The following is a 12,949-nucleotide window of genomic DNA, read 5'->3' on the forward strand; positions in this document are numbered from 1 at the left end:
CCTGGAATTCATTTACCTTGTACATGGAATCATAGAATCCTTACAGTGCAGAAAGTTATTCGACTCACTGAGTCCACACTGACTCTCCGAAAAGCATCCAATCTAGACCCAGCTCCCCCACCCTATCCCTGGACACTTTTAGCATGGCCAATCAACTTAACATGCATATCTTTGGACTGTGGGAAGAAACCCACACAGACACAGGGAGAACATGCAAATTCCACAGAGACAGTCACCCAAGACTGAAATCAAACCGGGTCCCTGGTTGCAAAGAGGCAGAAGTGCTAACCACTGAGCCACCTGCATGGTTGGATCAAGGCTTTAATACAGCCTGGATGCCATTGCCACTATCAGCGATCACCAACTTATTGTCAATTCAGTCCAGTTCTGTTAAGAAATGTAAAAGATAGAATCACTTTGCAGAATCCCAAACAGCTACGTGGCGATGCCATGGATAAGATTCTGCTCCTGTCAGACCATCACTGATTGGGAATACTCCATAAATTAGAAAGCTCCCAAGTAGTATGGAAGTAATATGGTGTAATTTGACACCATCCTGCAGTCTTTCCATGTACATAGACTGGGGATCTGCTCCCAGTTGATTTTCACAGTGATGCACCATAGCTGTTTTGAAAACACAATTGTAATTGTAATTAAATACAATTGTAAATGTAATTGCATATTGTAAGTATATTCATCCCATTAAGTTTCCCACAGATCATGTACACTACCCTGTATCACGAACTCTACACTATCAATAGTCTACTATTGTGCAGACACAATTCTACAGTCTACAATTCTATAATGCATTTGAATTCCTGCTTTTTTCTGTAGTGTAGGATATTGTTTGCAATACAGCAGACTGGTGGATATAGATGAACTGGTTTTAAAAAGTATCTACAAACAGAAAATAGAGTAAATGTTTCATTTTTTTTCTATTCATGTGTGAGATGTGGGCGTCGCTGACTGGCCAGCATTTCTTGCCCACCCTTAGTTGCCCTTGAGACAATGGTTGTGAGCTGCCTTCTTGAACCGCTGCAGTCCTCCTGCTGTGGGTTGACTCACAATGCCATTAGGGAGGTAATTCCAGGATTTTGACCCAGCGACAGTGAAGGAACGGCAATATATTTCCAAGTCAGGATGGTGAGTGACTTGGAGGGGAACTTGGAGGTGGTGGTGTCCCATATGTCTGATGCCCTTGTCCTTCAAGATTGGAAGTGGTCTTGGGTTTGGAAGGTCCTGTCTGAGGATCTTTGGGGAATTTCTGCAGTGCATATTGTAGATAGTACACACTGCTGCTACTGATCATTGGTGGTGGAGGGAGTGAATGCTTGAGGATGTAGTGCCAATCAAGTGGACTGCTTTGTCCTGGATGGTGTGTCAAGCTTCTTGAGTGTTGTTGGGGCTGCATTCATCCAGGAAAGTGGGGAGTATTCCATCACACTCCTCACTTATGCCGTGTAGATGGCGGACAGGCTTTGAGGTGTCAGGAGGCGAGTTACTCACTGCAGTATTTCTAGCCTCTAGTCTGTTCTTGTAGCCACTACATTTATATGACGAGTCCGGTTGAGTTTCTGGTCAATGGTAACCTCCAGGATGTTGATAGTGGGGGATTCTGTGATGGTAATACCAAGGGACAGTGGTTAGATTGTCTCTTATTGGTGATGGTCATAGCCTGACATTTGTGTGGCACAAATGTCACTTGCCACTTGTCAGCCCAAGCCTGGATATTGTCCAGATCTTGTTGCATGTGAACATGGAATGCTTCAGTATCTGAGGAGTCATGAATAGTACTGAACATTGTGCAATCATTGGCAAACATCCCCACTTCTGACCTTATGATGGAGGGAAGGTCATTGATGAAGCAGCTGAAGATGGTTGGGCCTAGGACATTACCCTGAGGAACTCCTGCACAGATGTCCTGGAGCTGAGATGATCGACCTCCCACAACCATGGCCATCTTCCTATGTGTCAGGTATGACTCCAACCACTGGACCGTTTGCCCCCTGATACTCATTGATTCCAGTTTTGCTAGGGCTCCTTGATGCCACACTCGGTCGAATCTCACCTGACCTCTGGAATTCAACTCTTTTGTCCATGTTTGAACCAAGGCTGTAATGAGTTCAGGAGCTGAGTGGCCCTGGCCAAACCAAAACTGGGCGTCGCTGAGCAGGTTATTTCTGAGCAGGTCCTGCTTGATAGCACTGTTGATGACACCTTCTATCACTTTACTCATGATCGAGAGTAGACTGATGGAGCGGTAATTGGCCAGGTTGGATTTGTCCTGCTTTTTGTATACAGGACATGCTTAGGCAATTTTCCACATTGTTGGGTAGATACCATTGTTGTACCTGTACTAGAACAGTTTGGCTAGTGGAGCGGCAAGTTCTGGAACAAACGTCTTCAGTACTACTGCTGGAATGCTGTCAGGGCCAGTAGTCTTTGCAGTATCCAATGTCTCCGACCGTTTCTTGATATCACATGGAGTGAATCGAATTGGCTGAAAACTAGTATCTGTAATGCGGGGGAGCACTGGAGGAAGCCAAAATGGATCATCTGTTCGGCACTTATGGCTGAAGATTTCTGTGAATGCTTCAGTCTTATCCTTTGCACTCATGTGCTGGGCACTTCCATCATTGAGGTTGGGGATATATCAGTGATCCTTCTTCAGATCAGTATTTAGAACAACCTTCTGTTCTAAAGAAGGATCACTGAACTCAAAATCCTTTTCTTCTTTTCACAGATGCTGCCAGACCTGCTGAGTTTCTCCAGGAATTTCTGCACTTGTTTGTTTCAGACCTTCAGCATCCACAGTTCTTTTTATTAAGAGGTCGCAGTTCCTAATTTTATTAAAAGGAGTCTGTATTGATCTGCACTAGATTAGTGATCTCTGCCTGGATGCACCACAATTAGCTTCAATATTCAGAAACACTCTGTTCTTGATTGTTGTTCAATGGAAGAACACTAATAGCCATGATGATTTCTGTATTTTATGTTAATTTTTGTATAGTAATGGCAAAAATAGAAGTGGGTATTTCTTTGCAGTGTTTCAAGGTGAAAGACAGTAGGCTGGGTACTTGATGGAATCAGATAAGGTTGACAGATATGTAAATTATTTACAATAAGAGGCTTAAAGTGCTAATTGAATGTTCATTATTATGACTATTCCAACAGTCAAAATCATGACGCCTACAGAAAACTGATAATGTAAAATAAATCATGATGAGACTATGGATAATGTATTTTTTTAAAAACCTAACTGTTACACCATGTTCTCAATTATTGTTTATGGAATATTTACTTGAACCCACCTAATCATGTAAATAAGGTGCAACACTGTTACCTAGAGTGCATGACTAACCAAAGGTATTTTATACTTGCAATCTTATGGTTTATATAACGAACTAAATTTAAAAAAAAAAATCACAGAAACCACTACAGGAGGGATTTTGCAATCAAATGTAACAGGAATAAGGACACTGGATGACAAGGGAGATTCCTTATGCAGAAAGGGTGGCCCAGCAGAGGAGATTCAGACAGCAAAGATGGTAATGAACATGGATTCTGTGCTCAATATTACTCTACTTCCTGTGGCTTTATACCAAGTCATTTAATTATCTCGACACTTTGGCCCCTTTTTTCCAGCTAATTTTCTGGAAAGACTGCCATGTGGTAAATTAAGTTTCTTAACGCAGAAGGAATGGAAGTATCGTGGAAACAATGAAAGTTGCTCTCCCTTCCTAGTAAAGGAGGACTGAGGTGATACTGAGGAAACCAAAAATTAACAATAACTATACAATACTATATAACAATAACTAAACTATAACATTTAAAGACATTCCTCAAGTTGAATAATCAAGGTTGCAATTGCTAAAGTGTTGATTGAAATACAGGAGAAGAATGAGAGACAGAGATGATGTACGATGAAAAAGGCTAGTTTCATGCTAATAAAGCTCATCGTGACATCCCCACAATACACTCAAAATTTCAACTATAGCATGGGAGAGCAGGGTAGATGCTATAGTTTGACAGCATTGTTCTTACCAGCCTACGTCTTTTATAAATAATCCAGGCATCCTAGATGGAAAATAATATGACAAATCCTTTGTTTGATTAGTTCTCACTTTACAGAGCACTGATCCACTGATCAACTCACTGCATTGAAGCTCTATTAAAATTCAAATGCTTAAACTTTGAACTTCAGTCACACAGACCTGAGATTGTTCCTGAGAATGAAACTTCAAATCGTGGCTTAGTGTCATGGCAACAAAACATCATGGTCTATATATGCATGATCAAATGACATTTGCAGTATGAAGATTATCTTGGATATGCTTGCAGGAAAGACGTGATGTTTTCCATCGCAAAAATAGCCAGTTATTTAATAGTTTAAATAAACATATACATGTATATAGATTGGTGCATTTAAATTGAGTTATATACAGAATTTCACCTCGGAGTGCAAAATCAGACTAAAGATAGAGATATCACTCTACATCTAACTTGAGCTGGTCCTGACTTATTTGGTTAACCTCAAGCAATGACAAAAACATCTGTTTACCAGACAGGACGTCTCTTACCACTACAGGTGTATTTACTGGAAAAATACAAAAAGAGACCGCCAAAAAATTTGATTAACTGCAGTGGACAAACAACAGTGTGTTTGTGTGGTGTAACCTTTTATCTTTGACAAGACTGACGTACGTTTGCAGTTTAACTTTAATCAGCGCCTTTTTTTCAACATACATATTCCTTTTATATGACATCTTTTTGGATCTGAGGCAGAATACAATAATCTTGCAATAGTGCCTTGTTTCTTTCTGTTTGCTGGAATGGCTAGGTTAAAGGTTACATTGCATAAAGATAATACTATTTGCCCACATCTCTGAGGCAGAATTTTCAGCTTGGTTGTTGTTAAGCTCGACAGGTCAAATATGTCACATGGCAGATGTAGAGTGTAGAACCTTCTACACTGCCCTATCTGGTAAGTGCGTGTCAGGGACAGAATAGGTTAGCTATAAATTTAAGCTCTTTCAACACAGTCTGGCAGAGCAATTCCCAGAGAGGTATCGAACCAACTCAACCCATGTTTCCCCAAAGTCCTTACAGGCACTACCCCATTCTAATGCCTCAAATTTTATATATGACACTGAGGTGAAACTTTGAAGGGTCAGGATTGGGGGTGAGGGGGCAGAAACGCATTATTAGGAGTCCAGCATACCCCATTGCTCCTCCTTTACCTCCTAATCCCCATTCCTTCTGCCCCCATCTCTGATATCGGGAAGTGGGGTGGGGGGTGCGGTTAAGGTGATGGGGGGTTTCCATACCTATTGATACCCTACCTATTGATGGGCATTTCTGTGGCAGCACCAGCAATTAGGCCTCAGAGATCAGTCCATTAGGCCACATCCACCAACAAAAAAAAACACAGGATTTAAAAGGGCCTTAAAGCTATTGGAAAACACTCCAAGCTTCACAGCAGCTGTCGATGCTTCAGAACTCATGACCGCCAAAGAAGCCCTGAACTGGATGCAGAGCAAAGCATCTTTTCAACTGCCTCATTATCAGAAGACTGTCCTCATTGTCAGGCAGACACCCAGTGATCCTTGTGGTCTCTCTTAACTAGCAATTATAGGGGAATGGTAGGAGACCAGTATATCATAAGCAGGGCAGTAGGATGATGCATTTTCAGAAAATACCAGAACAGGCAACAAAAACCGATCAAGCTTAGTTGCATACTGTGTGGAACCAATAACCAAGCTCAACTCAAAGATTATATGTTTAACAATAATAATCAACAGACTTAACATTGCTTCAGAAGAATTCCTGCCTGACTGAAAGCCTCAACATATTTGAAGAAGTGATGTGTACCAAGTTCAACCAATTTAATACAAACCAATATAAGATAATGAGCGTCAGAGAAAAAAAGTGGGCAAAATGTGTAGTGCAATGAATGGTGTTGAAATAGCTAGAGATGAAGGTGAAAAAGACCTAGAGCCCCAGTGAACTTGATGTTCACCCTGTTTATCAATGCAAGGCAATAATTAACAAAGTCAACAAACTGATGAATTGCATTATCAATTTTGCTTAATGATAGCACTTGCATTTGAGTCAGAAGGTTGTAGTCTAAACATCTCATTCAAGTTATGGATCTGAGCATAGAACTTGGGCTGATACTTCAAACAAGTAGTAATGTCCAAATATGCCATTGTTGGTGCTGGTATCTTCCTTAGATATTAAATATAAATCTGAACATTAAAGGTACCATAACAACAATCGAGTTGTCTTAGTGTTCTAACCAAATGTCTCCCTCCACCACTATTAAATCATATGAAATGCTGTTTGTAGGGCTGTGTGTGTTAATTGGCTGTCAAACTTGCCTCAATAACAGGCACTTAATTTTAAAGTAAATTCATGAGCTGTTATGAGAATTGAGACATCTTAGGAATGTGAAAGGTTCTTTATAAATGTCTTTTCTTCCTTTACATAGCTAAAATCATCAAATATAAGTGACAAAGTCATGTCCACACCACATCGACTACTGTGCCTAATTCTGTGGATTGAGATGCAGGAGGTTATTAATAGAGTTGAGACAGTGCAAACAGTAATAAAGGGTGATCCTAGTTTTAAGAGGTCATAGTTATGAGGAAAAACTGGAGGAACATTAGCTGATCAGTCTTGAAAGGAAGTGTTTGGTAGGTGATTTTACAGAAAAGTGCTAACCTGGAAAGTTAAATCGCAAGAATAGGACAAAGGGACAGTAGGAAGCAAGATTTTTATTTAAATTTACTCATGGGATTTGGGTGTCACTGGCTGGGCCAATATTTATCATCTGTTCCTAGATGCCCTTGAGAAGGTGATGGTGAGCAGCCTTCTTGAATCACTGCAGTCCATGTAGGTTAGGTAGATGCATAATGATCTTAGAGAGGGAATTCCGGGACATTGACCCAGCAATTGTGAAGGTACAGCAATATATTTCCAAGTCAGGATGGTGACTGGCTTGGAGAGGAACATCACCTGCAAGTTCCCGTGTATCTGTTGCCCTTGTGTTTCTACACAGAAATGGTTGTTGGTTTGGAAGGTATCAGCCCAGGATCTTTGGTGAATTTCTGCAGTGCATCTTGTAGATAGCACACACTGCTGCTGCTGCTGGTAGAAGGCATGGATGCTTGTGGACGTAGTGCCAATCAAGCCGGCTGCTTTATCCTAGTTGGTGACAAGCTACTTCAGCGTCGTTGGGACTGCACTCATCAAGGTAAGAGGAGAGTATTTCATCGCACTCATGACTTGTGCCGTGTAGATGGTAGGCAGGCTTTGAGGAGTCAGGAGGCGAGTTACTCACTGCAGTATTTCTAGCCTCTAGTTTGTTCTTGTAGCCACTACGTTTATATGACGAGTCCAGTTGAGTTTCTGGTCAATGGTAACCACCAGGATGTTGATAGTGGGGGATTCAGTGATGGTAACACCATTGAATGTCATTGGATGGTGGTTAGATTATCTATTATTGGAGACAGCCATTTCCTGACATTTGTGTGGTGTATATGCTAATTGCCACAAGCCCAGATTTGTCTAGGTCTTAGTGCATTTGGACATGGACTGCTTCAGTATCTGAGGAGTCATGAATGGTTTGAACATTTTTCAAATATTAGTGAACATCCCACTTCTGACCTTATGATGGACAAAAGATTATTGATGAAGCAGCTGAAGATAGTTGGGCCTTGGGCACTACCCTGTGAAACTCCTGCAGAGATGTCCTGGAGCTGAGATGACTGGCCTCCAACAACCACAACCATCTTCCTATATGCCATATATGAGTCTAACATTGCAGAGTTTTTCCCCTGATTCCCATCAACTCTAATTTTGCCGGTGCTCCTCGATGTCACATTTGGTCAATTGCAGACTTGATGTCAAAGGGTCTCTCATGTTTGAATCAAGACTGTAATATGATCAGGAGCTGAGTAGCACTGGCGGAATCTAAACTGGACATCAGGAAAGAGGTCCTGCATGATAGCAATATTGTTGGCTCCTTCCATCACTTTACTGATAATCGAAAGTAGACTAATGGAGGCAGCAATTGCTAGGTTGTGTTTGTCCTGCTTTGTGTGCAGGACCTATCTCAGCAATGTTCCACATTGTTGGGTAGATGCCAGTATTGTAGCTGAACTGGAAAAACTTGGCTAGGAGTGCAGCAAATTCTGGAGCACGAGTCTTCAGTACTATTGCCAGAATGTAGTCAGGGTCCATATTCTTTGCAATATCTAGCACCTCCAACTGTTTCTTGAAAGCACAGAGTGTGAATCAAATTGTCTGGGTACTGGTGTATGAGATGCTGGGGACCTCTGGAGGAGGCCGAGATGGATCATTCACTCAACACATCTGGTTAATGATTGCTGCCAATGCTTTGGCCTTATCTTTTACACTAATGGGCTAGGCTCTCCCATCATTAAGGATGGGATATTTGTGAAGCCTCCTCCTCCAGTGATAAGGGCATTTATTAATTTTATTCCACACAGATAATCAATAAATGGAACAGACTTTTAAATAGAATAGTGAAACAAAAATCATTGAATTGTTTAGGAAGTAACCAGATGTTGAAATGGGACTTTTTAGGATCATTGAATGAACAGGATAGTTGGAACAACGTTCCTCAACCACAACCATCTTGAAATGCTGTGAAGTATGGAGTACAAAGGATGCACCATATATTGTACTGGCTGATTTTGGGGATGAAATAATGCCTCAAGGGACTTCAGAATGTTATAATCTTTTTTAAAAAATCAGAAGGATCAGTCTTTAGAGTTGGTGACAAAGGATGGACAATTTCCCCTTCTCCCACCTACCCTCCAAAACCGCATGCAATCTTCATTGCACCATGTGAAAAGGAGTTAGCTAGATTTTCTTTATAAATAAACTACAGAATTCTTTGGGGAACGAGGTTGATTTAACATTTTAAATTAGGATCTCTTTAACACAATATCTAGAGAAATGTGAAGCTGGGCAATGGACAATAAGCTTAAAATGAGACATGTGAATGAAGAAGTCTCTTTTACTATTGTATGAAATGTGATGAGGTCAACTCTATGAATCTGTTTTTACAATTTATCCAGAGGTCACAATCAATCAAATTCAAGGTCTCTTCTATGACTTTTTTTTTATTGCTGTCTGAATGGCCAGCTTGCACTGAAATTGAAAACTTTTTAAATAGCTCCCATTTAAAGTTTCCATCTTGCTTTCAGCATTTTAATTTGAGTTCCTAATCACATCACATGACACATCATAGATAATAAGGAGCTGCAGAACATGATGAATAACCAATATATGGCAATGACTATAATTCACTTGAGGCTTTATTATTCCTGTGTTCAAGTGAATCCATTCAAGGGATATTATGATAGATTTCTTATTTTGACTCTCCTGGCAATTATGTTGAATAAAAATTCACATGCTAGGTAAGCAGAAATTCACCACAGTTAACCAACTTTAATGCATTTTAATCTTGCGTGCCCTATACACTCAACGGTTAAAGATGCAGAGTAAAATACATCAACCTTCACTTTCCTGATGATACTCTAATATACTCACAGAACAACCTCCTCATTTCAGTCAGTCTAACATTGCTTACCCGTGACTCGCCCTCTCCTTTCCACTCTAGCCGATTTGGAAAGAGGTAGAAATAACGACGTTGCCATTGGGTCAGGAAAGGATTTCCTAGTTTCAGCATATAACCGTGCATAATGCAATCTTTTCCAAGGGCATAATCTGTATATTACATAAAGAATGATGTTAGTCCGGGTCCTCTGAATAACGATAAAGAAATTGATTTTCATAGAATCCTTACCGAGCAGAACGAGGCCATTTGGTCTACTGAGTCTGCACTGACCCTCCTAACAGCATCCCACCTAGACCCAGCCCACAACCCGTAACCCCACATTTTACCATGGCTAATCCACCTAACTGCACGTTATGGGGCAATTCAGCAAAGTCAATCCACTTAATCTGTACATCTTTGGAATGTGGGAGGAATCCAGAGCACCCGGACGAAACCCATGCAGACATGGAGCGAATGTGAACACTCCACACTGACAGGTGCCCAAGGGTGGAATCAAACTCGGGTTCCTGTGAGGCACAATGCTAACCACTGAGCCACCAAAACCCATTTTTAATTTCTTGATGTAATTTATCTCTAGTACTTTCAACTAGCTTGTAAGCATGGCTGTATACATGTGGGTAGGGGTGCAAAGTACTCAGTTTAAGTTACCTTTAGCAGGTAAGCAAACGGTATAAGACATCACTCAGCCATAGCTTTTTGCCATTCTTCCTTTGTGCATTCATGGCCATTCCATAGCCCCTACCTGATGCAGATAGGAACAGAATGCTGAACCATGCATGCCATATCCTAGTCTGTTAAACTGAGCATTAGAATTTCAATGGAATACGAAAGGTTAGAAACTATAATACTGTTGTACAGTAATCTGATCAGACATAATCTTAAGTACTGCATCAAATTCTGGATACCAAACCTCAGGAAGGATATAGTGGCCTTGAAGGCTAAAACAGTTAAACTATACGGGTGGGTTTCATAGACAAGGCAAGCATTTCTTTGAGTCTGAAAGATTAAAAGCACACTGAAGCTAAAAGCTAACTGAAGAATGAATAAGTTAGTTAAAGGATTTGATAGTGTAAACAGAGACAAACTGACTGGTCTGCAAGTCCAGGACAAGTGAATAATCTTAAAATTAGGTCTTTTAAGGATGATGTCAAAAAGCACTTCTTCATGAAAGGAATAGTGGAAGTAAAAATTGCTTTGCCCCATAAAATTTTAGGTAAAGTCAATTAAAATTTCAAAACTAAGACTGATATATTTTTTTTTGTTGTACAAAGACCTTAATGGTGCTGGAATCACAATGGGTTGATGGAGTTTAGATTCAGATTTGCTAAAATCTAACTGAATGATAAAGAGGCTCAAGAGACTGAATGACTGACAAATGTTCCTGGGTTAAATGGAAGATAAACAATTATTTTAAAGCATCCAACGATGTGCAATTTTAATGTTTGGGCAGGAGACCAGTAGCATATAAGACGACAAGAATAAAGAATGATTATAAATGAATAAAAAGTGAAAATACTCCAAATACAGATCAGTCAGCATCTGTTATTTTGTAAACATCAACTGTTGTGCTGGGTATTTGGAAGCATTTTCAGCTTTTAGTTCAAGACAACAGTTAATGATCCACGAAGCAGTTACCTCATCAATGAACTTTCCTACCTTCCTCATGTCCAAGCGTTTTATTTTTTGCTCGCTTCCTAACCTCGTTTTTGTCAGTGTCAGCATTGACTGCATCGTACACAGTTTCTGCCACTTCTTGTTGCCAACGCTCTGATATCACCAAAGGGAAATTCTTATACAGTTCTTGGTCACTATCCAACAGCTATTTGGGAAAAATTGAAGAGAGTGAGTTAAGTAACAGATGTGGTAGACAGTGCAAGGAATGAAGAACAAATGACGGGGAGAGAAAGTATGACAGGGAGCACACAGAAAGTATTGATGGGGGCAACAAGAAAGTGAAACAGAAAGCATGCAGCATGACCATATTGAAAATGGGGTTAAAGGCAAAGGGAAAAAGGAAGAGGGAATCAAATGTGTAAAAGGATTATGAAGGGAAGAAGAAACAACAATAGAAAATAAATCATCAACATAACATTCTGAAACCGATTAAAGGTATAATAAATCTCATTTCTTTTCGGCATTATTTCGGATTTAAGCCTGGTTATTTTGCGTTGTAAGGACCATGTTTACAACTCCTTCAAAAATGTTGTTGATATACAGTAATGTACTTTGCTCAGCGTACCATACATAGTTCTTTGTAAACTTTACTATTTGAAAGCATGTCCTTTCAAAATTAAACTCTTTTTTCTAACATTTGTGTTTATATTAAAGGTACTAAAATGTCAGACTAATTGGCATTTTATAATTTTAGATATTCTTCAAATTTGGTGGTGTCCAAAACTTGAAATTCTTTTGTATCAGATATTAAACTGAAATTTAGGGGTAAAAAAAGAATGCGATCATAAATAGGACAAAATCATTGCACTTTGAAGGTGGCAGACTAACAAAGACCAATCGTAATTTAAAAGTAACCTGTCTATTCTATTCAATTATATGGTTTCATAGCTATCACCAGCATTCACTCATTATTTGCATTTGGAGAATCCATAGACTGAGGGCTCTGATGGCACAGTGGAACTGTTCCTACCTCTGAACCAGGAAATTCAGATTCGAGTAACACTTCTTCCAGAGGCAAGTTATAACATCTCTGAACAGTTGATTAGAAAATACCTACAATTAACAAGCCAGACTGGCAGATTGCTCCTCAGGTTTATTAAAGAGTTCTTGTGGTACAGTGGTAGTGTGCTTGCCTCTGAGCCAGGAGACCTGGGTTCAAGTCCCATCTGGTCAATCGTTGTGTAATATTGTTTCTGAATTGGTTGATTATGAAATTTTTTAAAAAAACTCTATAATTCTAATGTACAGAGACTGCCTTTCAGGTTTGTCCATGCTATCCAAAAATATCTAAACAAAGGGGTCAATTAGCTCAGATGGCTGGATGACCGGCTTGCAATGCAAAGATGCCAACAGCATAGAACATAGAACACAGAACATTACAGCGCAGTACAGGCCCTTCGGCCCTCGACGTTGCGCCGACCTGTGAAACCAATCTGAAGCCCATCTAACCTAAACTATTCCATTATCATCCATATGTTTATCCAATGACCATTTAAATGACCTTAAAGTGGGCGAGTCTACTATTTTTGCAGGCAGGGCATTCCACGCCCTTACTACTCTCTGAGTAAAGAACCTACCTCTGACATCTGTCCTATAGCTATCACCCCTCAATTTAAACCTATGTCCCCTCGTGCTAGCCATCACCATCCGAGGAAAAAGGCTCCC

General features: G+C 40.1%; 1 protein-coding gene across 1 annotated transcript in view; it reads right to left on the reverse strand.

The window, feature by feature from the left end:
* Positions 1 to 12,949, reverse strand: part of grk3 (G protein-coupled receptor kinase 3) — a 267,076-nt gene that overhangs the window by 24,138 nt on the left and 229,989 nt on the right. The window contains exons 17-18 of the mRNA XM_048611731.1: positions 11,267 to 11,429; positions 9,623 to 9,759 (exon numbers count right to left, since the gene is read on the reverse strand). Coding sequence (XP_048467688.1) covers positions 9,623 to 9,759; positions 11,267 to 11,429 — 300 coding nt within the window. The remainder of the gene's footprint in view (positions 1 to 9,622; positions 9,760 to 11,266; positions 11,430 to 12,949) is intronic.

Source organism: Rhincodon typus, chromosome 24, assembly GCF_021869965.1.
Source record: "Rhincodon typus isolate 14 chromosome 24, sRhiTyp1.1, whole genome shotgun sequence".
NCBI lineage: Eukaryota > Metazoa > Chordata > Chondrichthyes > Orectolobiformes > Rhincodontidae > Rhincodon > Rhincodon typus.